General features: G+C 38.8%; 3 protein-coding genes and 1 long non-coding RNA gene across 4 annotated transcripts in view; 2 read left to right on the top strand and 2 right to left on the bottom strand.

Annotated features, from left to right (window-relative positions):
• Positions 1–408: 408 nt before the first annotated feature.
• On the bottom strand, positions 409–2,176 carry LOC113577387 (uncharacterized). Its single transcript, XR_003410624.3, has 3 exons — positions 2,097–2,176; positions 1,809–1,986; positions 409–1,536 (listed from the first exon to the last, which is right to left on the bottom strand). It is a non-coding gene; the product is annotated as an uncharacterized LOC113577387 (long non-coding RNA).
• Positions 2,177–4,818: 2,642 nt separating this feature from the next.
• Positions 4,819–27,690, bottom strand: part of slc2a6 (solute carrier family 2 member 6) — a 40,316-nt gene continuing 17,444 nt past the window's right edge. The window contains exons 3-13 of the mRNA XM_081707278.1: positions 23,203–23,262; positions 11,461–11,530; positions 11,072–11,225; positions 10,536–10,742; positions 9,865–9,964; positions 9,192–9,403; positions 8,787–8,945; positions 8,555–8,663; positions 7,910–8,101; positions 6,350–6,495; positions 4,819–5,090 (exon numbers count right to left, since the gene is read on the bottom strand). Coding sequence (XP_081563404.1) covers positions 4,929–5,090; positions 6,350–6,495; positions 7,910–8,101; positions 8,555–8,663; positions 8,787–8,945; positions 9,192–9,403; positions 9,865–9,964; positions 10,536–10,742; positions 11,072–11,225; positions 11,461–11,516 — 1,497 coding nt within the window. The 5' untranslated portion in view covers positions 11,517–11,530; positions 23,203–23,262 and the 3' untranslated portion in view covers positions 4,819–4,928. The remainder of the gene's footprint in view (positions 5,091–6,349; positions 6,496–7,909; positions 8,102–8,554; positions 8,664–8,786; positions 8,946–9,191; positions 9,404–9,864; positions 9,965–10,535; positions 10,743–11,071; positions 11,226–11,460; positions 11,531–23,202; positions 23,263–27,690) is intronic.
• On the top strand, positions 11,704–14,074 carry LOC113577385 (serine/threonine kinase-like domain-containing protein STKLD1). The gene is made up of 8 exons (XM_035522211.2): positions 11,704–11,710; positions 12,035–12,167; positions 12,453–12,583; positions 12,714–12,791; positions 13,094–13,210; positions 13,331–13,471; positions 13,623–13,751; positions 13,878–14,074. Exons 1-8 carry the CDS (start codon positions 11,704–11,706, stop codon positions 14,066–14,068), a joined length of 927 nt encoding a protein of 308 aa, XP_035378104.2. The 3' UTR covers positions 14,069–14,074.
• The window catches only part of tasor2 (transcription activation suppressor family member 2), a 22,118-nt gene continuing 14,881 nt past the window's right edge, over positions 20,454–27,690 (top strand). The window contains exons 1-8 of the mRNA XM_027010014.3: positions 20,454–20,790; positions 20,899–21,051; positions 22,130–22,278; positions 22,368–22,463; positions 22,573–22,645; positions 25,780–25,871; positions 26,050–26,187; positions 26,387–26,514. Coding sequence (XP_026865815.3) covers positions 21,021–21,051; positions 22,130–22,278; positions 22,368–22,463; positions 22,573–22,645; positions 25,780–25,871; positions 26,050–26,187; positions 26,387–26,514 — 707 coding nt within the window. The 5' untranslated portion in view covers positions 20,454–20,790; positions 20,899–21,020. The remainder of the gene's footprint in view (positions 20,791–20,898; positions 21,052–22,129; positions 22,279–22,367; positions 22,464–22,572; positions 22,646–25,779; positions 25,872–26,049; positions 26,188–26,386; positions 26,515–27,690) is intronic.

Here is a 27,690-nt window from a genome sequence, read left to right as displayed (position 1 = left end):
ACAGACACGCACACACGCACGCAAACACGCGCACACACACACTTGAGGGGGGAGGGGCCGTACCGTGACACAAAGTAATCTCAAAGGCTGCTACAGAGGTATTATTCAGAATGCCAATCAATAGCATTTCTCAGGTAGCTATAAAACAGTTTTTAAAACACTTTGATATTTGAGTTTTCAAAGCAAAATGAGTTCCAAACAAGACATGCATTCAGTATAAAATTATTCGTCCCAAACCCTGCAAAATTATTTAATGTGATAAGGTGAGCAGTCTTGACAATACTTGACAGTACCATGACAGAACATGGACAAATGGCCAAGAGAAACACGAGTAGGAATACACATGAGTAGTAATATATGCAATTGTAACAGTGAGTGGTGAGGAGGCAGACGCATGTGTGGAGAAGAGCAAGATTTATTATGGGCAAATCCAAAATCAGAGTTGTTGTAGCAGTCCAGGGTCATAGAGTCAACACGGAGAGTATGTGGATACATGAGAAAAACAAAAACACACGATTGCAAAGGGAATCAGGCTATAACAAAGACTAGGGAAAACTTGGGGCTAAGAAACATGAAGTCTACGATACATGGAGTACAAACTTACAGGTCTACAGAGACGGGCTTTCAAAAACATTAACTAAACACATAAATTCAAATAAACATGCATCAAACACAAACACATCAAAGAACCTAGGAGCGAGTACAATAAACAGGCAAGACACTGGGAACATGACAGGGTTTAAATACATGAACTTAACAAGGTAGAAATGAGGGACAGGTGTAAGCAATCAAACGAGGGGTGGAGAAAATGCAACTACAGCATGGAACTACATTTAGCTGATGCTTTTATCCAAAGCAACTTCCAATTATGATTAAACATAACTTGTGACAGCAATCACTTAACAGGATGTCTCATCACACTGAAACAGAAATAACCACAAAAAATATCCACATGTGAATCGGCACTTATATTGCTCAACAAAACAAGAAATAAGGGGAAATAAGGGCAGGGTCCGTCCAGAATCTGCATGTGTTCAAGGCCAAATCAAAATAATGCATAAACTAGTATGAACAATATAAAACTGGACCCCTGAAAAATGGAAAGATTAATATAGTCTATAATAACTGTGTATCATTATATCCCCATAAGATGTAGGAAGAACACACCATAAGTAACCATAAAGACACATGGCAAAAGAAGGTGACTTGTAGGAACATTTTAAGCTTTGACAATAATTTCAAGTTGTGTTCTATTTCCTTCTATGACCTATGACCATAACTATTTATTTTAAAGGAGAACATAAGTTTGCTGGACATACCCAACCATAAATTAATCACAAAACATTTGTCTAATTTTGAGTGCATATTTATGTTTGCACCAGAGTTTCTTGGTCTGATGTAATGAATTTGGCTTTAGCTGAACAAAGCATGTGAACATGTTTGTCCAGTATGGAAGATCAATATGTTGCTTACTGACTCTTGTTCTGATGTGTTTGTACACCTGTCCCAGCAGCTGTCCAGCGGCATGTGAAAATCCTGCCGAGAGAATTTATTTAAAATGCATTCTTCAGAGTTGACAGCAGTGTGTGTATATTTACTTATTTAAGAAAGAAGGAAAAGAAAGAAAGAAATGTACTGAAATGTCTTACAACCCCTCTTTTCACTCATTCTTTCATTGTTGCCCACTATTGCAGTAGTGTACCTTTTAATGCCACGCTTACCTGTTAATGAAGGCATTCCTACATCTGCATAATATTTATGACACAATTATTACACAGTGTGGATTGCAGAGGGCAGAGGTAACTCACCAAAAGTCAGAAGAGAAAACAGATGTTTCTTTGTAAGAGGAAGAAAATATTAACTCAGGCCAATGCTTCACTGGGGGTGTTTCCTTGTCACATAATAAAGATTCATTAGGTCCTTACTAAGGGGGATGCTGCAAAATCCTCTTTAAAGTTCATGCTTAATGGGTAATTCCCAAGAAATCTGGATGAAGAAAATGAATAAAACACAAATACAAGAGTCCACCTCTGGAGAAAATATGTCCCATAATATAATCTGAAATGAAAAGCAATAAGACATAACAGAGTGCCTACGTTCATGGTCTCTCCTCTCAGCAAGACAGTATTTGCCATGTGGAAAAGCCTGCAATAATCCCTTGTGTGAAAGCATGACCTTTAAACAACTCGTTATAAGCCTCATGCGCTGAGGCAGAGTTGCTGAGTAACCAGCAACTGGCTCTTATTATGCTCTGCTATGTCCAGGCTGCATGTATAATGAGTTTGAAAGCCATGTAGTGTGTGAGGGATAAACACGGAACGTTGGCCTTTGGTGTACAGTGTAATTGAATTTCAGTTAATACAATTCATTCTCACACTAAGAAGTTATTTTTAACAGCTACAGAAAGACCAAGATTTCATTTTCAGACGGTCACTGACAGTCAAGTCCTCTTGCTGTGTATATCATGTGCCACCCTGCCTTAGCCAGCTCATTTCAAAAGTCCTTGGAGGGGTTTTCAGCTCTTAGCAAGATTACAGTGTGTGACTCCCTCTCCAGACTTCAGATCAGAGGTTGTCATTAAGTACTTCTGCTTGATAATTGTGATTTTCAATTTCACTCTGAAAGCAGGCATTTTCAGAGAGGAAGAAGCACAGTCTTCAATGCACAGCAGTGTGGAGCATTTCACTCCGCTGCAATTAAGCAATATTAATTTCTATACGTGTTGGATAATTGTCATGAAAAATTATGTTCTAATTTAATATGTTCCAAAGAATTAGCATCCCTGTTATGTCCAAACACACCTATGTTAAAACTGTGTTTGACAAATAAAGTAAAATGATGTCTAGGTGCCGTATGCAAATGCATGACTTTTACTCCATGGAGTTGCATTATAAATAGACTAAAGTCTCTTTCATCCTTATACAAACCAGTACTCTGAGATATATGCATGTGTCACATGTTACCACTGAAGGAAAGTGAGATGTTTTTAACCCTGAGAAATGGACATGGACATTCCTGAAAAAAAAACCTCTCACTTAAATAGATGCTTTATTAACATACAGACAATGTATACACTGTTTTGCAATTTATATATATATTTTATATTTTATAACTTACCTGTATATGCAGACCCCTACCTAAAATGACATCCGTTGACATCTTGCACCACTAAGTTAGAATATTAAATACTCCAATTCTCAGTATTGCATTTAAAAAAAAAACAGAAACAAAAACCACACTTGAGTGGTACTTTTTCTGTCCCTTTTCAAAAGACAGTTGGAATGACTGATAAAGATGTAAATTCATATAAGGCTACTGAAAATGTAATTGGATGAGATACGCATAGTCATGGTGCAAAATTAGTTCAAATGTTCCATTATCCCCCGTAATACTCCATAGAGACCTGTAGGTTCCTGTTAATTTTGTTTTTACTACAAACGTTGCTAATTTTACTGTCAGGGCATTGCCCGATCATAAGACGAATACTTGTACATAATAATAAACTGCCCTTTAATAATAAACTGCCCTACTCCATCCAACCAGACACCAATTCCCATCATGCCTCGGGATAAAAACGGAATTGGGCATCTATAGAATACTGAGTACACCAGACTCTAATTAACCTTTTTTAGTATTTAAGTACAGCTGTGACTATTTCCCAGTGTGTGGTATTGCCTATTCATTAAGCATACTGAGCAGTTTCTTTGGCTCACCTTTCTCGTGTTTTCTACCTGGCCTGTTATTTGGATTACGATACTTTGGTTTTCCCCTTTTGCGCGTTGCATGTTTATGGTTACTCTGGTTTCAACGCACGCCTGTACCTGACTACAATTTGGAAAACCTTGCCTGTTTGATCAGCCTTTGTATGAACTCTGACTACTGCATGTTTGTGGATTAGGTCTTGCCCCTGTCTTTCCCAAAGTAAATCAATATTCAGCCTCCTACTCCGCAAGCGTCCTGGTTACCTTCATTTCTTACAACAACATTGCTTTCATAATGCAAAAAGAAGAGTGATATTAAATACACTCCGATAGTAAATACACTGCATCTTCAAAAAAAAGAAAAGATACCTAAGCTGTACTGTTTAAGAACAGTAATGTTTCATCATTGTTCCCTTTCTAAATATGAACTAATCTCTTTACAACAAATGTCCCAAGGGCAAACTGTTTCAAACTAGGTACAAGTTTCATTTTTGGAGTCACTTCACATACAAAATGTTGTATCATACTGGAGCAGTACAAGACACTAATGAATACTTTCATTTTTTCTTGTTGTTCCCATATTAAAAATTACCTGGACAACAAATCTATTGAAATGTGTAAGATCTTATCTTTAATATAAAAATATAAATATAGAAATACATACTTTTTTATTTTAAAATTATTTTATAATATGTAGATATTTCTAGTATGTTTGAAATTTGAAATATAGTCAGCCATAGTTCCAGTACCAGCTTTCAGGCAACTTGACTCCAAACAGTAACTGTCACTGGTTGTTTAATGTATTTACTCGTTAATGAAGCTTGCTATCAGAACAATCTGTGACTAATTAACCAGAAAATGGAAAGCCACAGAAAGGTGTCATTTTAGCTCCTAATCAATGCCATGACTACTGCTTGCAAATTAATTAGTGTACTTTTGTCTATGGATATCCACTATTGTACAGTTTGAGTTTTGAGTGTATAACACACTCCATAATGAACCCATGGGTGTGAAAAGGGAAGTGTTTAGCCCAGCATTAGAGAAGCACTACATTTAGATGCTGACAATGGAACCTTTCCCACCTCATATTATTGCAAAGGTAATATTTGTACATAAGTGTCCATAAATGTCTTTAATAGTTACACATATATACAATTGCAGAACTCTCATGAGTCGCATAAATGTACAGTAGCAACAAATTAATTTAATTCTAAGAAAAGACCTGCATTAACTTTCAATGATGGTGAAAGAGCGTCCTGTTCTGAAGTAGTTCTCGATCTCCTCAAGTGTTCGCCCCTTTGTTTCAGGCACACACACAGCTGTGAATATGATGTTCACTACACACACTACACAGAAGAACAGGAAAGGAGCAAAGAGTCCGAGGGCGTCCTGTGAGTAAGAAAAAGTCACGTGGTTAGAATGCGAACTCTAAACTAGTTTGTCACAATGAGGGAAAACCCAGACCATTACGGATTATGTAAGACGGTCTAAGCCTGTAGACAGTGCATTCAAAAATATGCAGTAGTTGCAACAGTCTAACAAAATTGTGAAACTTCCAATACTGTGTCATATTCCATGACCACATACAGCCGCAGTTGGTGGCAGAGCAACACAAGATGTATAGCTAGTTATCTAGCCAGTAGCTAGTGTGTGGTGACCCTGAGTAAGCGCCCCGGACTATTCTCTCAAACCACTCATCACAAAATAAGCACCAAATCCAGTGTGATTCTCATGTGTCTTAAACACAACAAAAATAATGAGCTAGGTAGGACAAATGCTGCCGTCAGGTCGTATCGGAAATGTATTTACGAGTGGGAAAGTCGTCGGATATTTCGATAAAGACCGACTTTCCGAGCTGGGAGCTTGTCATTGAAAACACGCCATGGCGGCTGCCGGTGTAGATGCTGCTCCTGCGGCAGACGATAAAGGTGTTAAGCTTATTAGCGGTCAATTGTATTTTCTTTCAGTAAGGTAAAATAAGTCATGTTTTTGATTATATAAAAAGTAACAATAAAAGAAGTACTCATGGCGTGCATTTTCCCCTGAACAAAAATCACTTGAGCGCATAACATATAATTACGACCTCCGAATTTGTAACCAGGAATTTCCAAGGAGGATATGGAAAAAAGGCAGCAAAGCAAAAATACGTTTCTTATATATTTTTACACGCTGAATCCAAATATGTTTTCAGATGTTCTCTATCTACATATATGGTATTTAGCAGACATGACTTCAATACTGCTTACAAGAGCTGGCACACAAAAACAAGACATTTGAATTCAGCGTGAAAAGAACTATGAGATCCACATACTTTAGTGTGACACACAAAAAAGGAAATATTTTGTTACCTCGTGTAATTGAGATTCAGTGTATCCCAAGTATCTCACTACTTGAGTAATCTTTTTAACAGATACTTTCTTACTTTTACTTAAGTGATAATTAAAATGACTTGCTTCTATTTGAGTAATTATTTTAAAGTAACAATATTTTAATTGAGTATGGTTTTTGGCTACTCTACCCACCTCTTCTGCCTTCGTCTCAGAACATCCCAGAAACGGACTTTATTGGACCTAGCTCTTACACCTATTAAACTTTACTTATTTCCCTTTCCCTTATTAGTGATCCTGAAAGTGAATTGGGGAACTTACCACTACATGCATGAAGAGTTGCGTGAGGGCAAAAGCCGTGACCCAGCTGACCACCACACACAGGCCGGACGCCACCCCCCGAGCCCCCAGTGGCAGAACTTCGGACATCAGCAGCCATGTGATTGGACCCCAACCCATTGCATAACCTGCTCAGAAAAACAACATGCATACAGATACAGAAATACCCAGGCATATTTGTGTGTGTGTGTGTGTGTGTGTGTGTGTGTGTGTGTGTGTGTGTGTGTGTGTGTGTGACAGAGAGAGAGAGAGAGAGAGAGAGAGAGAGAGAGAGAGAGAGAGAGAGAGAACTAATGTTTGAGTTGGGATGTGAGTTTGAATCATGGCACTGTGTGCACGGGTTCAAATATGAACACTCAGACTATGTGCAGACTTGTGATGTGCTTGTGGTCTCTCTCCTGAAAGACATAGATGTGGTGAAAGAAACTGCTGCAACCATGCAGCCCCAAAAAGTGGAGCTTTGGTCATTTAATCATAAAGACGATGGTGAAGGGTTAAGATCATTAAATGTGTCATTATATCATTATATGTGTTGTGTGTCTTACAGACCTACACAATCCATAGAGATTAAGTAACTGTTAAATGCAATTTCATCCAGGTTAAAAACATCCTGAGAGACACGTGGCTGCCTGTAATACAAGTCAAACCTGTTGCTGCATACCTACTTTCTACAGAGACAACTAAGATCATCATATTCTTTTCAGCAGAAGGGTATAAAGTACACTGTATTAAATATGCAAGTATATGTTGGAAAAAAAGGCTATTGTATGAAGCTCAGTGTATTTATCTAGCAGTTGGAAGGTTGCTGGTTCAAGCCCTACCACTGGCAAGTTGCCACTGTTGGTCTCCTGAGCAAGGCCCTTAACCCTCAATTGCTCAAGTTGTGCTCAGTCATAATTGTAAGTCACTTTGGATAAAAAGCATCAGCTAAATCCTGTATATGTAAAAGGTTCAGCAATATGATATAAAAGTGCTCGCTGTCAAAAATGGAAAATGGTTCTAAACGTGTTCTATATTAAAATAAAATACTCCCAGAATTTGAAAGCTAAGCCTGCAGACAAATGTTTCATTATGTCATCCCACATCAGACTGAAACATGACTACAGTGGAGAAGCTGTAGTGGTTCTATAGCTTTCATAGTGGTTAGCCCAGGTTCAACGAGAAGTCTGTATGAAAAAGCAGAAATAGCTGACAGTATAACCACAAGTCATGGTCAAATACTTCAAAGCACACAGCCTTGAATTCTCATGTGCACACGTTTAACAAAAGCGTATCCATGTAAAACTGTTTTTAAGATTTTGATGTACCTAACTCAAGCTGTTACATCAAGTAAGTGGTAGTTTATGCAATGGTTACATCAAGTACATAGATTTAAATATCCCTCACAACCCAGGAAATGACAGCACATGCTCGTTTCCCTTAAAGTGAAGAAAGGGGCTTAAGGAGCCTGAAAGAGGCACTGTCTTCAAATGTTTTCAAAGGAGTTTCCCATTAAACGGAGAGAGGATCCATGTGTAGGTGAGTTTAGGTGGCTGTACTTACCAAATATAATGACCATGGTACTGATGAGGGGGACGAGTGTGATGGGGTCTGGGATGGACCCCTTGACAGCTCCTGCAGCCTCTGTCAGCAGACTATGTGTTGGTGATCCCTCAGCGGTGACGTTCCTGCCATCACAGATAGTCATGTGGGTGTATATGGTCATAGCAAGTGAGGCCAGGAACATGAGGAATCCTGAAAAGATACACATTTGTGGTTTTGCATTCATTTATTTCTTTTTTAAAATAAACACTTGGTTTTTTTTAGATTCAATTTTTAAGTTAATTTGTTTTTTAAGCTTTTATTTGTAAAGTGCATGAACTGCTTTTTGTTAAAAATGTGCTATATAAATAAACTTGTCCTGTCTTTGCTTGACATTTGAAGAGTCGGTACACTACTCCTGTTGACAATTAACCAGTGCATTTTACTTTTCAGCTTTTAACTGTATTGTAAAAAAGTTCAGAATCCCTACATAACCCCCATAATGACCATAGTGACCTATTATAATTAATTTAATAAGTAACCAGTTCACTAATTAGACAGAGGAGAAGACCTTATACGTTATGGTAAATATCAAGCTAGACCAGCAATTCATGATCATGATGGAGGGAGTCAACAAAGAAGCAGAAGCTATTGGGCAGCACCAACCTGATGTGTAGAGCAAAGCTTTCCTGCCAGCTTTGTCCATTAAACTGGCTGCAATGATAACAGAGAAAAGTCTAACAGCCCCTACTAGTGCCGCGTCATACTTGGGTTCCTAGAAACACAGCATAAAGATTTATTTTTTTAATGTTAGAACATTAGACCTGGTTGGTCTATGAAAATTGCTGGCTCACTTTTCATTTCAGCTCTATTTTCATATGTGGTTAATGTCACTCACCAGTAAAACGGCACTGCGTGATACGTTGTGAAAGATAGGTTCTAGATAAACCAAAATGGGTGTTACACCTGTCATCTGCTGTAGGAATCTCATAAATACAGAGATCAAGATTGGTTTGTAGAAGAAGGGACTCTTAAGATCAGACCATTGCAGTCCAACCTGTTGAAAAGATTAAATGAGATTCATTTCTTAATTGAACTATCCAGCATGCTCAAAATGTTGCAAAATATATATGCAAAATAAAATATATGCATAAAAGGTCACACTCTTGATGTTCTCTGCTTGTTACTGTAGTGTTTGTATTGGGCTTGTTCAGTGCAAGAAAGCCGCAGTGAACCAAGTCCCTATGTGATTAGAGGCTTTTGTTTACTCAAGTACCCATGACACACTACTGCTCAAGTTTACCTGTGATGTGACGCCACGCTCTATTTTCATCAGTTCACCCATGTATTCTGACTCCTCCCCCCGGAGCCACTTCAGGGCCCTGCAAGCCTCGTCCCGCTTGCCACAGATGATGAGGTAACGTGGCGAGTTTGGCATGAACGAGAGGAGGATTACCATGACCAGCACGGGGACTTCCCCAACTACAGCTAACCACCTCCAGGGCAGTTTCAGTCCTGTGGAGTAAGGGCAGAAACAAATTCACAATGTTTCCTCGAAAGCGTTTTGATGTGAAATACACAAGCAGCATCTTTTTGAATACTTTGTTTAGCAGATTATTTTAACACCCCAGTGCCTTTTCATCTTAGAGTATTTTAAGATGTTTTTGCACATTTTCACATTTCACAGTTCCTAGGATTGCAGCACTTTTCCCACTGTTGTACCTTGCCCAGGTATCATAGAATTGTACTCACAGATTATAATTTTCTAATGTGCCAAACATTTCCCTTAACATACAAACTACAGCAAAAAAACAAAAACAAAACAAAACATGGTGCAGAAGAAGATTCGGCTCATGGATGAAGTGAAAGTGAAAGAATGTGATGAGCAAATTTGAAACCCACAACTCAAATGGTTTGCTGACACCCTAGCAAAGAATCCATTGCGTGATTGAAAGGACTTCTTAGAGCCATCTTACCAAAAGCATAGAGTGCCAGACTTCCGAAGACAGCAGTGATCTGAGGACAAGATCCCAGACCTCCTCTGACACCTGGATGTGAAATCTCTGACACATAGACCTGTAACAAAGTCAAATGCTAAAAAAAGTTCTCAGATTAAAAGCGTTAATTTAAAGATTAGGTATCCTGCTGTTTGTGCAATGGAGAAGCGTAATGGAATTAATGAACTATAGTTACTATGGTGCCTAAGTGCCTGAGTTTTAAATAGCTGCACAATGTGTGAGAGGAATTTGAAACAAGTATTCTTTCCACTATGCTTTCTCAATGTCTATGCGGCTACTGTCCATTTTACTGGGTACTCATGAATTTTGCTTCCTCCCAGAATATAATTTACATACACTGGAGGCAGACGTAACAAATGCAATCAGTTCTCTAGCAAACACCATTATGGAAGTACAATTTCAGATATTTAACACCTTTAAAAACACCTTTAACAGCTATTCAAACAGATTTCTCTAATTTAGCAGCACACACTCTTTACTCTTGCATTACTGTCCCTGAAAATCACAAAATTATTATCCACAATAAACCTGCAAAACTAGTTTATTCAGTGCTACAAGCTATGAGAGTTAGAATATGATCTGACATCCTCTCATTCTGCTTAATATGATGCCGTGTCCGTCTTACGCACAGGAATGGAACTGGCGGTAATCCCACCAGCAATGCCAGTAAGAAACCTTCCCAGAAGTAGCATCCAGATATTCTGTGCCGCCCCCATCAATAGGAAACCCGCCGTTGATGGCACTGCTGACATCATTATGCTCAACTTCCGTCCTATCTTGTCATTTAGCAGCATGGCACTCAGACCTCCTACTGCAGCTCCCAGTGTGAAAATGGACTTAAAAGGGGAAAAAAAGCACAGGCCCTCAAAAGAAAGTAATGTTAACATTTGGATGTGTGTGTGTGTGTGTGTGTGTGTGTGTGTGTGTGTGTGTGTGTGTGTGTGTGTGTGTGTGTGTGTAATCAGCTCTCTCCTCAGGACAACACTAGACGGTTCACATTTTTTTGCTGTACCCCACACCCCAGCTTGCCGTATCCAAGCCAATAAGAACTGCTAAATACCTGGAACAGGTGTGCTGGGATAGAGCAAAAACGCAGGTTGCCTGGTGGGTACTGAAGCCTGGGTTGAGTAATATTTGCATACAGGAAACAACACATTGTTCTTACCCCAAACCAAGAAACCTGATGAACGTCCATGCGCAGCCGTGTGTCTTGACCGTTTCTAAGCTGAGGAATTACTGGTGACGGATAAACCATGGCAAAACCAAAAACAAAATTGCCCAAAACCGCTGAAAACACCGCGAGGAAGAGCCAACCGTTTCTGCGAGAACACAACGTTTATAACATTTTAACAAGAAACCTTTTTTAGTTTAGGTACACAGCGCATTCCTACAAAAAGAATGCACACGCTATAATATATATATATATATATATATATATATATATATATATATATATATGTATATGTATATATCACCGATGTTAAAATTAAACAGATATAGACCTGTCTAACTATTGTCACCGTTATTTGAGAATAAGCCCTTTTAAAGCGTCACCTTATTTGGTTTGACCCATTCACAAGTAGTGGAGTTGCTTCGTTGTGTCCTACCATCGCTCCTTACACGTCTGCGAGAAGAACACGAAATGAAAGTTTAGTTTCAAATCGGATCAAATCTAGGACCTTGCAATTTTTGCAATCTCGGACTTCCCGCAGCAGGCTGTGGCCTACAAGCACGGAGAACTGAGGAAGTAAAATGCTTACTCGAAATAGTCTACACTAGGCTATTCTATGATACGTTATGTTAAGCAATCACTGTCGGTTAACTCAAAATACAGGGATCATTCATGTGTTTACATTCCAATCAGACTTTTAATTAATTATTTAATTTATGAATGATTAGTGATTAAAATTGATTTGTGAATAATCCATATTTATACATATATATACATACATACATATATATATATATATATATATATATATATATATATATATATATATATATATATATATATACAGCTTTGCAAAATAAGCTTGCTTTTATTGTGCTTTTATTGTGGTTTTTGTATCTCCTAACCACTGCATTACATCATGCGATACTGGCTGACTGATAATTGCTTGTTCCTAAGAGAAGGCCTTTTTGTCACAGTTGGTTAAACTCAGGGAAGACCTCAGTCTCCCGGACTTTGACATATCAGGGGATTTTCATCAGCTCCTCACCATGATGTTTGCCCACAACCTAAAAAGAAGAGCCAGTGTCTGGTCAGTGTCATGAACATCAAAGTCAGAGGTCCCAGTTGTCCGTAGTGATGCCTTTTGATGTCAGTGAAGCTAATTAATGCAGCCAAGTGTCATCTCCCCATTTTAATTACATTCATTGTCACCTGAAATGTGATATGAAACTTGAGTTTTAAGTGCAGTTAAATGTCTCCCCCTCTTGTACAGAACTTATGCATGTCTTACATATGGGCTGGAGGATTTTCTTTTATACACCATCTTAATATTATGCATAGGAGACGTTTGTTTCAGAGGTTCCCATTAACACAGGTTGCTGGTTAAGGATGATCTTGTGAAACGAAGTCTGAAGCCCTGTGGCTCTTCACTGCATAAGTTAAAGAAAACTCTTCCGGAAGGTTTCACTGAACCACCATTCCATGAAGGGTTTGACAGTGTCTTGGGTATATACTTTCCCCCTCCCTCATTTCCTCATATCAAATGTAGGATAATTTTAAAATTCTTCATGCATAGGTTTCCTTTCCTTTGTTGGTGTTTTTTCTTCTCTGTCACTTTTTCACTGTTGTATTATAGAGTTTATGATGACTTATATGCATGCAGAGCCTGTCCAGCTTTCTGTTCTGTCATACCTGCTGGAAGACGAAGAAAATGGTACTTCTGCTCACCTTATCAGTTTATTTAGAGATAGAACACGATCATGGCTATAGATGACATATTCATGATGGTTAAACATTAAATCATCATAGTATGTTTTTAACACCTTACTCTCCAAGCACTTGCCAGTACAGCCATATTCTCATACATTACTATTACCACATTATTCATGTTCATTTCAGTAGTAACTGCATAATTTATGATACTGTGTAATACACCTTACAAGTAATAACTGAACAATAATTATGAGGTTTATGAGGTTATTAGGGTGAATTAAGAACTTGTGGTGGATTTAACAGCTTTGTGCAGGGTAAGTAATGTGGTAAAGGCTGTGACAACTGCCATGCTGTGCCACATGGAGTCTGACTGTGTTCAGCTGACGTCTTGCTACGTACTACAACAACTTCTGACAGCAGGTTTGTCAACAACAACAAAAGTAGAGTTATCTGCATTTTCTGCCCTGAGGTCTTAACTTACCAGTTCTGTTTACTCATACAGGTGCCCAAGCGCAAAGCTAAATTTTATAGTTATTTTAGGAAACTATACTGGGAAGGAGAACTCTTGCTTGTGTGGGGAAAGTGTTATTTTCTGTGTCCTGAAAGCTGCACGGAATCATCCAGAGCATTGGGATCTGCTGTCCTGTGCATTTCAGGTCCTCTTCCTCATCTCGTCGAGTGGTGTGTATTTGACAGATCTTGATCACTTTTCAGAGATATGCATGCCTACACTTCAACAATCTGTCCTCTCACATATTGATGTTATGGTTACTGTTAGATGTCTTTTCTTCTTTTTTTTTAAGTTGATGTTTTATCTATTATTCATTTTTAGGTGAGGCATTTGATTTAATTGTCAAATTGGAAGGTGTTCAGGATGCTCTAAATATGCTAAAGATCTACCCAGAAAAAGAGGATATTGTCATACCTTGCTGCAAATTTCTACGGAATACATTGGCACAGGGTGATTATAATGTCAATTTAAAAGTGTAAAAAACTAATGTTTTGGGGTCCTTATTAAGAGCATCATAACTGTTTGATTTTTGTTGTTAGCAAGTAAACCTGACTTCAGTCGAAGTGTTCTCTTAAGGTTGTGGTACACCTGAAACAATGGCAAGTGCTGTTGAGACAGTGTGCATGGTAGGAATAATGCACATACAGTCTGCAGATGTAACCGAGTCCCTGTGCGCAGCACAGCAGTCGCTGGCCATGCATGAGAAATGCTGCAGCCCAGCTGGTAAAAACCTGAGCCACAACAGCAGTTCACTTCCGATTCTGTGAACATAACTTATCGATCAGCTGGGGTATTGATTACAGCTAGGGTAACAGAATGTGTTCAAGCTTTTGTCTTTAATGTTATAGCTCTGTATGAGGATAAGAGTATTGAGAATGTCACTGGCTTCTTGATGCGCACACTCAGAGAGCAGACACACCATTGTGGGATAGTGAATCATGTGTTTGTTGCCATGGCCAACCTGGTGAAAAGCTCTGGTGAGAACAAAAAGCATCTGAATCTTAACAAAGGCTGACTACAGAATGGCTTCTTGTTTGAGAAGGCAGTGCTGTAGGTTCCTTTGTGGTGTGCCAGATGTCAAATAGATAATGATTTCAAATGTAGACAAAGCTATCTTGTAAAGAGAGATTTATGCAGCTGTGTTCAACATGTATCAGCACATGGCCACCAAATCACTTAGCAAAAATATGCATACTATGGTAATGTGCTGGACATCCTCAATGGTTGTTTCTATGTCTGTGCACACCAGAGATGACGGTTTTCCAGTTTCTCCATATACCAAGTGAAGGGAGTGGTGTTCCTCTCATGATGGCAGCTAAAAAGCTTCATCCTGATGATCCAAAAGTCACAGTAAACCTCTGCCATCTTTTCAAACATCTGGTCCAACATGGTTAGAACAAAATCCAACAGATGCATTAAATACCACTTTAGTAAGCTGTTTTTATCTGGTTGTTCTTGTTTTTGTCATGGATCTCAGATACTGTGGTTCCTGAATTACTTGCTGAAAATGTGTAGGAAGAATTGGAGCAGATACCTAAACAGTTTGAGTCCACTGTGGTTTGTAAAGGACATCTTTTTGAAGCATTTTCCTTCATATTATTTTGACATATAGACCTGACTTGGCTGTAAGTGACTCTTTTTTGCCTCTTAGGAGATTGTCAAAAATGATGAGCCTTAGTGATGCAGAGCCAGAAGGTTCAACATGAAAACCTTAGAACATCCAAACATCAAAATAAACTGACATTGAACAGTGGGATCTACAGCATATCCTCTCAGAATCCATCTACATCAACATTACATCATTGTAGTTGCATGATGTAAACCTGTAAATTGAACATTATGCCAAAACATTTTGTCAGTTGTTGGTTAAAATATGGGTTATTCTTGAATGTCTGAACTTTTGCCACTGTTTCTATCACAGTGCTATATTAACAATAACAGTTATTTTGTTATGGTCCTGTAACAACATGTACCTAAAGTCTCTAAGACTAATATGCATTAATTACCACCTTGGTATAGCACTGCTTAGATTTTGCTGTGATCATGCTCTAGAATGAACTGCTTTCTGTTCTTAAAATTCATAATATTGTTAATTCTACAGTATAATCACACCAAAGTCTAAGTAGGGCTATACTAAACATTATTAGTGTTTAGCCATTTAGCTTAATTATGCAATGTTGCATGGTTGGCTAAGGTTCATTTGGATTTAAAGCAGCATAGGTTTATTAATGGTGCACATTTATATCACGAAGCTACACAAAGGATGTTGAAAAACAATAATGAGCCTACACAACAACTGAGTAATATTTATTTAGTATAGTATAAGGTTTCATTTTTTAATTAAGAAATGTACATTTAATTTGCATTTCCATCAAGAGCATATTACGTATGTCTAGGAGATATGATTCACCATGACATAACAAGATTCATAACATAACATGCAAGCATAGCAAAGTTTGATCAGTCATAACTTCTCCATGTTGTGCCATCAAATGTATATGTTGCTAGATCAAAGCATAGATGAGTATGGTGAGGACTCCCAGGATACCGTGTGCCTCTCACTGGCTCTTATTTAGTTTAAATCCAATGTTATTAAATGTTGTTAGTTGGTTTCTTTTGGTTGTTTCTTTTCTAGATTAACCATCATTCTAGAAATGTGTTATTCTCCTTGTGTTTGCATGAATTTTGCCTGAACTATCTACCCCCTGTTTTCCCCCACTAAGTGCAGTTCCATTCTATGTTTGTTGCATGTGAGTCTTCTTCAAGACTGTATTGTTACATAAAATATCAGAAATGCCGTTTTCTGATTCCTCTTCTTCACTGATGCTACATTGGTGTCAAAAGTGGGATGATGCTGCCAAGCTTCGAGCGATGCATCAGATAACTCGAAGGTGAGCAGCAAAGAAGATACATCCTGGGAGAAGCGTTACAAGCGTTACACCTTCCCCCTACTAGACAGGTCCAAATAGCCGAGAGCATGGCGGCTGGCTGGGGAAGACAGTGGGGAAAATAGCGCAGCATGGTTTAACAGCATAGCCTGGTTGTTATCCGGTTTGAGAGAGATGACATGCATCCAACTACCATGCTACAATGGCTTGGGCACCTGGGAGCTGTACTCCACTGTACAACTGCAAGTGGTTGCCCAGCATCATAACTTGTTGACAGCTGGACATCGCCATGATGCAATAATGTGTTTGGCGTTAATATAATGACCTAACATCATTGGCCACAGCTTTCTAATGACATTTCAGTCAGATACTGGTGGCACCATTGGTCTGGTGCATACTCCCAGGGAGACAGAGGCTGCAGGCACAGTGGATAAGAATTATGTCAAAGTTATATGGCATGGGAAATTCTGTGTTCTTGGTCACAAGACCAGCACAAAATGCTGTTCAGCCCTCAGTTTCAGATGAAAGAAGAGTGTTGTTCCTAAAATCCTCTATATCCTGGTATAATCATTTCTATTTCATTCAAGAATAAAAATGTAGACTTGAGAATTAGTTGAAGAGATTAGCTGGTGCTGTTCTTTTTTTGAAGGTCAACGTTAACAAATATTGTTGATGCATCCTCCAGAGAATGTCTGACAATCACACAAAGCACCCAAATTTTTTTTATAGTTTTCAGGAGTGATTATGTAATCACCCTACCTTCTTTTAAAGAATGTATAAACTAGTGTTTGAAATCCAAATCCATTATATCCAAACAATGCTTTATTCAATTTATGCAAATTGACATTGAACACCTATACTAGTTGAAGCATGGTACCATTAGATTCAAAGACAAGACCTCGCTTCTTTAAAAAATGACTTCATCTTATATAAGGTTGTTTTTCTGTATTATCCTGCGGAGAGGTGATGTGCCTTACACAGAGGTCTGCAGAGGCTTACCTAGAATCCTTTGCAAAGGCCTGCAGAGGCCTCTACAGAGGCCCCTGTTCTGTACATAGATAATTTTGTAAGGATTCAGAATCTCTATGATGCTTTATATTTTGTTATCAATATTTATGATTCAGTGTTTAAACCTATTTTTCCTACACTCTTATTATTACCTCAAGAGCTGAGTGGATAAAGCTTTTTTTTTTTGATGGCAACATCCCACCTGCAGTCAGGAAAAACATGTAGGTGTGTGCTAACCACTTTTTGACTTTCCAACCTGTGTTAGTACAATGCAGGACCAGGAAAGACAATGGCTGTTTTTGACAGACTGAGGGAACCAACCATTGCCAGGGCTCAAACCAAAGTATGGTTGCTGCCTTCAGCCTTCACTACAAATGGTGTCAAAAGTGGCATGGTACTGTGAGGCCATCGGGACCACACCCCTGGTTAATGACCCCCACTCCACCATGAGGGGATGGTACAAATCCCAGTGTGCAAATTATCTCTGTGTGTGTGTATATATATAAATGGTACTGTTTTGCCACATAAAGGAACAAATTGGCTTTGTCAGTGGGGTGGTACCCTAGTAAGTGAAAGTTGTTCTTTTTCTTGGGGTACATTTTGATACTGTTAGCAAAGGGTACATGTATGTTCCTTAGGGCACAATATTGTCTCTTAAGAGGTACAATGTGATTTGGTACAATTCTGTTTTCTAACTAATAGTACAATGTATTCTTGTGGGTAACCTAAAAGGTACATTTTAGGTACATTTGGGTACATTTAGTTGTGTTCCACTCAGATGGCTGTAATTTGGCAAATGCTTTGGTTTGTATGTTAGTTTGTGTTGCTGCTAAAATGAGCAGACACCTGACCTGAGCAGAGAAAGCAGCTTCTTGCTCATGGTCTGACCCTGGTTCAAACATATAGGGTTACATATATGATTTCTCCACAGTCATGTTTCTCCCAGGGTTCATGCTTGATAGTTGCGATGGTAGCGCAAAGCAGTACCCACATCAACACTTTCAGGATGCGGGGAATGGAATGAGCAGTGGTTCACCTCATCATTTAAAGGAACATGCCATTCTAAACTTGGCTTATCTATCAGTGTGAGAAGGGTGCTGTGGTGCATGATACTTGTGGTATTTTGACCAAAACATGTCAAAGATATTTTATTAAGACCCCAGGGAACTGTTTGAACTTCTAAAGGGGGTATAATAGGTCAACTTTAATAATGCTGCACAAGAAGAATTAGCATTGAAACACTTCCTGAATGCATTCCTGCCAGAACAGCTCAGAGACACATGCAACTCAAGAGCAGCACAGATGCTGGTTAAATATAAACTGTTATACAATCAGTTTTTGCAACTATTAGTTGTGTCTCACTTCTGCAGCAGGCATCAGAGGAAAAGAAGAATCAGAGAATGCTATTTTTAAATAATAATCTTAATAATGTGCTTTAACACATTATAATATTCTATTTAACACATTATAACCTTAATAGCACATAGTCTTGAGAAAGACTCACATACAGCAAACAAGCAGAATGTGAATGAAATGGAGTAAATAAGTAATATCAAGGCACACATGAGGAGATGCCAGTTAACCCCACCGGTTCACCAATGCTTGTATGTCCCGGCGACCTGAATAAGGTCCCTGAGAAGTGCAGGTATGCGCCTTTCATGCTGCACTCTCACCATCACATGCCGAAGAGCAGCAGGTGCACCAGTAGTTCGTTTAGTTTTTTGGCTGTCTACAGTCTCTACTTCATAGGCTGATATGGAGATAGTCAGTCCCTGTGGACCACAATGGTCCGGTGCCCCACCCAGACCCTTCTCCCCTAAATGCTCCCTCACAAAGCAAAGACTCACTTAAGGTGACTGAAGCTTGTGCAGCCACACTTGCATTCCTAATGAGAGAGGCTAGCTGGTGTTGGTAGCAAGTGCCACTTACCAGTACCAGTTTCGCAGATCCAGCAAACTGACCTAAGGTGCTATTGATGTGTGGAAGCGGGTATGAGTCAGGCTTAGTGGCAATATTGAACCCAGGGCCTGTTTGATGGCTCTATGACACCTGCCATCACCATCTTGCTCATGCTCTTCTCCACAAGCTCTCTCTTAGCCAGGGTTGCAAGTGGGGATGGAGCCCAATCAGACTAGCATCGCTTGATGTTGTGCTGCACTAAATTTATCTGGGTACAGTCTTTCTCTGTGACTGTGAAGATGTTGCTACAATGACACAGACGCTCACACAGCTTGTTTCTTCTCATCTGTTAGGTACAATCTGCTTCACTGCCACAGTTCACACACCACCTCCAGAGTCACACAGATGCCCTCTTTACTTGTCTCTGCTGCTCTCTGTGCTTTCTGCTGTTGATGCTGATGAGGGTGCTGCTCATGTGCACAGCCCACGTCCCTCAGGAATCCACCAACCAGGACTGGCACTGCATGTCCAACTTGGCAGCATGCCTTGCCCCTGGAGTTCCAGCAACTGACTCTGGCGTTGCCAGCTCAGCTCTTCCAGAGCAGGTGGTTTCCCCCCACACAAAATGAAGGCCACGCTACCAGGGAAACCTGATTCTCTGCCAATGTTGTGCCATTAGCTATTATGGGCAGCTTTGCTCGCCTCCTCTTTATGCTCATTGAGGTTAAGTATGGCCCCGGTTGCTGTGAGGAAATCCAAGCCTATACATTCACACATGATGTATAGGCATGAGCCAGAACTCGTACACTTGGCTCTAACCTCACATCATGACTGGCAGCCACATCTTCCCTTTCATGTTGACTCAGCTTACAATGATGGTTTTGAGTTGGATGGTCGTCACTTACCAGCTGTCAGGCATGCTTGCTGCCACAGGTTTGTGGCATTGGCTGACACAGTGTCCTCTCTTCCTGAGTAAGAGATGCTCACTACTATCTCAGCTACCCCAGCATTTCCTTATTTTTCAAAAATAAAAACACGTCTGTGTGTGAACCTGGACACGTTGTAGTTTTTATACTGATGGTATATTTTAAAATATATTTGTCTTTTTATATAAACTGTAAATTAAAGTTATAAATTTCGTTTCATTTCCCTTTGTTTGAGCTCATAATAATTCGATAGCTCATTACGAAGTGAAAGCTGTTTTGATATATAAATACATATAACGTAAGCATTTAAGACGAATGTTATATAACTCCATGGCTTGAACGAAGCGTTTGCTTTTCGGCACATAAGATAACTTGTTCTACTCGACGATCCCGAAATTTCTACAGCTACATCGCGACTACCAGCGACAGCAAAACGAAACAGCAAGCTGAATGCGACACAAAATGGAGGCCGGCGTTTAACTTTCTGTTTCTTTTTCGGTTCTCGACGCTCGAGAAGAACCAAGAGGACTGTGTAGAACTAGGCGTTAGCATACATTTCTCGTCCTGATTTTGAACGTGTACCACTAATATATAAAATTCGGTCATTTATACAGTACAATCATGATTAAACACATTGGAACATTTCGTTACAGGCGTACTAATGCCCAACCTTTGACTGTTTAGCTGTTAGCTCGTGTAGCTCCGTGATATTTCTCTTCCTGGTTTGAACAGTGCCGTTGGAAGCTGGAGCGAACAAGTTCTCCGCAGGTTAGCTTAGCTAGTGCCTACCCACCAATGATTCTTGTGCGAATAAGCTAAGGAATACTGGAATGTTCTTTAGGACAGCGATGTAATATCTTTATTTTTGTTTCGCAGGAGTCAGTATTACCGGGTACACCTTTCGCTGAAGGGCAATGTCGTAACGTAAACGATCATCTAAATAATTGCCTAGCTAGGTTAATATCAAGAGGACAGTCAAACACCAATGCCTCGCCTTCATGGAGAATGACACTACTCTCTCAAAAGAAGGTGACCGATTTCTCATTTTCACCCTATGAATGTTCTTCTTTTTAGCTAAATTCAGGTATGTCTCTCTTGACTGTTTTATATGCTCGTTTTATCAAGTGACGACAACGTCTAGTGGACTAGGTTTGGTTAGCCATTTAGAAGTGAAACGTTTAGTTATCCTAGGTTAGTTAGCTAGCGTTAGCTAACCTAGGTAGCTAGCGAGCTTGCCTATATGTTACGCTCCAAGGCAACGTAAAATAAATACCTAGTCAAAGTAATGACAAGCTTAAATGAGTTCATTGGGTTGACAGTAAGGTATAGTTGGTTAAACAATTGAATTTACCTTAAATATATTACTAACTCTATGTGCCGAGGGAATAAAAACAAATACCAGTTCAAGTAGAACGTGCCTTTGGTGCCTCGTCTTATCGCACAAACTAGACGGATGGCTTTTTGAATTTGAGGCAATACTTATGTATGAATATTCTATGTCAATTTGCTCTAATTTGCTCTAATTTGCTCTTTAATGAAACATGGAGAACAGCTCAGTTTAGATGTCAGAATTAAATACGTTCAAGCATTAGTTATTCTGTACTGTAAACAATGTGCACACATAAATTAACCTTATTTGTTAAGAGTAGCTAACCCTATATATTTGAAAACAAGGTGGGTGTGCATTTTTAGTCTTTTAGTCTTTCTTTCCTTCTTTCTCATTTATTTATTTTACATTTTCTTCTATTCTTGCCTAATTTTATTTTGCTCTATTATCTACAATAGTTTTACTGATTATTAAGAAAGTCAGTATACCCAGTTATTTTTGTGGAATACAGATGTGATAAGTATTTTTGTTTAAAGTATGTTAATGTTTATTTTTTTAAATATATGTTTACTGTTCATCGGTCAATGATTTTGACACAGTTTCTTGGAAAAGGACATAGTAGTTAAAACATCTAGCTTGGAATATATTAAGTGGTAATGCTGGTTTAGTATATAATATAACATGTTTGCTGTCAAGAGACCATATGGAAATTAATTTCATTAGTAACATGACAAAAATAAATGTTTTAAATGTTGATGACTTCTTCTGTTGACCTTTCAGGTCTTCTTGAACCTGTGCTTCCAGGCTCAGTAACCTTTGACAACAGTATTTTGGCTCCTCTCCAGAACAGCTATTTGTATGAGGAGTCCAAAGAGTGCTTTACCTATAATTCAGCATATTTGGTCAATAATGCAGCTTTACAAAGAAGGGTAAGTCAACATCTGAATTTTTAATTTTCTGATTTATGTCTCTCTTTTTTCTTTTAATTTCTGTCTTCTTCTGGTAACATTTTCCACAGTATTCAGCCTTTCGTGCTGAGAAACAAGAATATGGCTACTCCGAAGAGGAACTGGAAGAATCATTTGGCTTCTTGTTATTTGCTGATGAGTCTGAGGTAGTAAACGTTGACAATATAAATACTGTACTGTACTGAACACCATAATGCTGCTGTATATAAATTTACTGAATTAGTAAGACGACCATCTGTTCACCTCTGTTTAAAGGCAAATAAACTTGCGGACACAGGCTTATTAGTTGGGCAAGGGATGTGCACCACGCTTGGAGATTCTTCAAAGGGTAATTATCATCACAGCTGTGGTTGCTCAATCACAGAATGGTGTGTGTGTATGTATGTCTTCCTGCCTGCCTGCCTGCCTGTCTCTTGTATTTTGTGATCTCTGGATTAGACAGAGGAAGTGAAGTACCCTTCTGAATCCTTTTAACAGGGGTTATACATAACACATTACATTTACAGTTACTTTTCTACTTTTCTATGAAGTGTAACTAAAGCCCCCTCACAGAGTGAGTTTCACCTCAGGTGTTGGTTTCAGTTTCTACTCTACCTGGACTGCTACATAATGGTAAAGCAAACCTACTAGATGCATAAATATATTGGTATAAATATAAAATCATATTTAACTGATTGCACACTGTCATGTGTACATACCCCACATATATGCTTATATTTTATTATGTATTCACTGAACACAAATGTGCCACCTCTAAACCCAACACAATATTTGCAGCAACTATATTAGATAAAGAGTCTCACCTTGAATAATCAATCAGTGACTTGTAGCTTTCAAATGCAAAATAAGCACTATGTTAGCACAATGAAAATGAAAAGCTCTCACCGTATGATGTCTTCAGCCCAAGCAGTCTTCTGATTTGAAAGTGAAAGTCTAAAGGTACAGCTTTATATGCAGTAGGATACAGGAAAAACAGAAAGAGAAACAGAAAGTGTAGGTACACTTGGTACATGTTCAAAGTCTTTGAAACAAAGAAACATATGATTAGCAAAATAAAAAGGAAAGATAAAACAATTTTTTTAAAGATAGCAAACAGGCACACACCAGTCACTATTAGAAACACTTGCTTTGCACTTACTCTCAGTGGAACTTTATTCAGTAGAACTGTCATATAAGTGCAATTTGTAGTTAAACAATGACAGAGAGTAGGCCACTTGCTGTCATGTACATTTTACCTTTACATTTACAGTATTTGGCTGATTCTCTTGTCCAGAGCTTAAATATGTTAGTGTCAAGAATATTGTCAGGCTCAAGCCCTAGCTAAAGTTGGAAAAAGACAGCAACAGCAGTTTTGGTTGTTTGGTTGTTTTTGCGTGCATAATTAAGTGCTCGGTGTCTTGGTGAAAAGGTGAAGCTACTTTTTTTTCATTTGAAGGCATCCAGTGCCTGAGCAGTATGGATAGTCAGGAAAAGTTCATTCCACCACCTGGGAGCCAGGACAGAGAAGAATCTTGATGCATGTCTATTTTGTGTGTTTTGAGGGATGGTGGTTTAAGTTGAACTGTACTAGAGGATCGAAGGCAGCATGGTGCATAGTGAGGTTTGATTAGTGCTTTTAAGTATGTGGAAGCTGGTCCAGTTTTGGCTTTGTAGGTGAACGTCAGTGTTTTATGCCTGATGCGAACCACTACAGGGATCCTCCAGTGGAGAAAACACATCATGGGTCTGACATGAGAACTTTGGGAGAATGAACACATGCCATGCAGCTGCATTTTGGATGAGTTGCAGGGTACTAATTGCACAAAAGGGAAGACCTGCAAGGAGTGAGCTGCAGTAGTCCAGTCTCAAATTGACAAGGAACTTAACAAGCACTGGAGTGGCTTCGGTGGAGAGAAATGGCTGCATTTTCCTGATGTTATACAACAGGAATCTGCCTGACTGAATCAATTTAATAATATTTAGAGAATGACAATAGGTTATCCAGAATTACCCCACTGTTGTGTGCCTTGGAGTAAATGTATCATCCACCCTCTGCCCCAGTCATTACTGGTCACTTTCTTATGACAAGACCACTTATGACTGCCTATAGTTTACATGGCAGACCATTTTCAACATAGCAGTGATCCTGACATGATGGTAGCTGTTAAGCAGGCATAGTCACACATATTCACATTTTCAGGCATAGCAGTCTCAGTATAGAGTTTTTACATCTCTCTATGTCATGCTGGGTTGAGAGTGGCCTCCCACCCTCCCACTTTGCTTTCCTTAATGTGAGTTTACTTTATCACATTATTCATAGTATGGTAATTCTTGAAATATGGCTGGTACTGGTCTTCCAGTAACCTTGTACTGCATAACATAATTTCTTCCTGTGAACATATCTGACTTGGCTCATGCAGGGCTGATAATTGGCTGCCTAGTTATATCAGTTCTCTGGGTTGGGGGTTGGGAAACTGTCTGTGGTCTGGTTTTCTCTGAACTACATTCAAACTCATTTACAGCACACCTGTGGTAGTATGGTTTAAGGAAGTTATTAGTCCAGGTCCACCAGGGTTTGGTTTGTTTGTTTTTCTCTTTCTCTCTCTCTCTCTCTCTCTCTTTGTATGTGTCTGATCTGTGTGTTCTATGGTTAATCATCTGTTACTGTGCTTTCCTTCCTTTCACATGTATTGTGACAATAATCATTTGATGTGTGCTATTATTAAGATGTTTAACTAGCTAAATTGAATGCAGGGCTTATGTTTAACCAACAAGTTAGGTGTTGGTGTAATGAACTGTGGGAAGATTTGCTTCACTGCTGTGGAAAGCAAGCTTCACCCTCTTCCTAGAGAACTCTTGTGTTCCATAATAATGTTGAAGAACTGGTTTTTCCTGAATTTTGTGGATAGGCATGTTGTAGCTTGAAAAAGAGAATCCCTTAGAGAGGATTAGAAATATAAAAGTAGTTCCTTGTGAATTTTTATACTTGGAATTTATTTATACTTGAGGACAAACCTTTTCCAAAGACACAAAGGCACTTGATTAAGAGCTGAGCACAAGCCCAGATCATCTAAACATTGCAGCCTTCTGGCAGCAATCAGAATGGGAAGCAGATTTCTTTGGGGCTTTTTTATGTTTTTTTGTTTGGTTACTTTTTTTTATTGAAACACAAGAATTCATTTACTATAGGAGCAGTAGTTCAGTCATTTAAATATTCAGTCATATTTAAAATACACTCATTTGTATTTTTCTAGAGACAGGGGAGAATTGTGCCTGCCACACCTTAAAAAATTGTACGTGTGTGTGTGTGTGTGTGTGTGTGTGTGTGTGTGTGTGTGTGGATAGGAGCATGTTTAAATATAAATAATAAATGTAGTTTTTCTGAAATACTATAATAATTAGGAGTGGGATATTTTACATATCCTAAATGTTACAAATGAAGTTAGCATTGTCTGAAACATCTGAACTTTGTCCTTGACCTAGGTGTGTATATCTCAAAGTATTCTGACTGCCTTGATCTGAAACGCTGGTATGATGGCAAGACAGGCTATATTGTCCTCTTGAAGCTGATAAAGGTAACGAGCTGGGGCATGTTTCACAAGGTGCCTGTTTTAAGGTCCTAAAACAACTTGTTTTTTTGAAAGATTTTTTGTTTGTTTGTTTGTATCTGCTGTAAATAAATTGCTTTGCGCATGCATAAAAGTAGCAAGCACCTTAACAGCTACACTGTTAAGAATCATGTATCATCAACAGGGTCGAGTCAAAGAGGTGACAGAAAACTACACCCAGAACTTTACAACTCCATCTGCTGGCTTTGACTGTCATGTGTCAGAGCAGCTCCGGGCAGTGTGTGCCAGTACCAGCTCTTTCCTGGCTTTCGAGCGCACTCAGGTGACTTGCACCTCATTGTTTGATTGAAGGATTGATTGTTTTTTCTTTTCAATGTGGACTTAACAGGTTTTGTTTGTTTCCAAAAATATGCTTGATGTTCAAATTGATCAGGTCAAACATGATTATTCCTGACTGAAAACAAAATGTAATTTTTCATGCCTTTACTAGACTACATACTTTATGAATGTCTGTCTTGCAGTATTATATATATGAGCTGCTGGAAGGAAGTGGTAACACTGAGTCATGCCCAAGACATGTGTGTCCATTTGCTATTGTGGCCTTCTCCTATGGGAAGACTACCATTTCATTAGAGTTAAAGGAGAAAAGGTCAGTATGATGATCAATGCCAACTTATCAGACTGTGTGTATAATGTGTAAAGGGCAGTGCTAGCTCATTGGTTGAGGTACTTGACTTGTAGTCGGAAGGTTGCTGGTTCAAGCCCCACCACTGCCAAGTTGCCACTGCTGGGCCTCTGAACAAGACCCTTAACCCTCAATTGCTCAAGTTGTACCCACTCATAATTATAATTTGCTTTGGATAAACGTGTCAGCTAAACGCCATAACTTTAAATTAAATGTATACAAAATCTATTTTGCATACAAAATGCGTATTTTCCATGTAAAATGGCTCATATTTAACTATTACAGTTTAAGTTAAGAAACTTGTTAAGAGTGTAGGGGGAAGTAACTCAGTAATGAAACTAAAGTGCCTTGAAATGGTATTAAACTCCCTTAAAAGTCATCAAATTTGTCTGGATAACAAATGACACAGATTGTTCAAGCCACAATTTTTTTGCAAGCCAGCTGTTTAATGTGAAGTAACATTTCAAAGTCAGAATTCATTATTTGTTAGCAGAGCTTTAAAAAAATCTACTTGCATAAGTATTCAGCTCCTTCACACTAGTACATCGTATAACTGCCTTTTGCTATATTAACAGCTTTATTGTCTATTGGGGTGTTTCTGCACTTTTTTTTTTTTTACTTTTGTTACTTTTGCCCATTTTGTTACTTTTGCCCATTCTTCCCAGAAGATTTGCTCCACGTTGATAGGATGATGATGCTTGTCATTTTCAAATAGTGCTAAAGATTTAGTTGGATTGAGAGCTAGACTTTGACTTGGCTATTGTAGGGCATTCACGTTTTTGTTGCTTAACCACCAAGATAATGTTTTTCAGTTTTGGCTGGCCGCAAAATCCCAGCCTCAACCGGGATTCCACATTTTTGGTGGGTCAATCTCTGGCAAACTCCAGATGGGCTTTGTTTTTCTTCAGTAATAGCCTTGTTCTAGACACCATAGGCTAGTCAAATGCAGAGATCTTGATATTGTTGACTGGTACACCCTCATTCCAGTCTTAGAAACTGAACACTGAAACATCTTCAGCATGAGTGTTAGCTTACAAGCTTACAAACCTCTTCTTGCCCTGATGCTATGTTGAGGACAGCCTTGTCTAAGCACTGCCTGAGTTGAATTTAGTCACAGCTGAAACAAAAGTGCTTTGATAT

The sequence above is a fragment of the Electrophorus electricus genome, chromosome 25 (assembly GCF_041902795.1).
Source record: "Electrophorus electricus isolate QZ-2024a chromosome 25, ASM4190279v1, whole genome shotgun sequence".
Classification (NCBI taxonomy): domain Eukaryota; kingdom Metazoa; phylum Chordata; class Actinopteri; order Gymnotiformes; family Gymnotidae; genus Electrophorus; species Electrophorus electricus.
The sequence above is the reverse complement of the archived record's forward strand: the minus strand, read 5'-3'. Positions and strand labels throughout refer to the sequence as shown.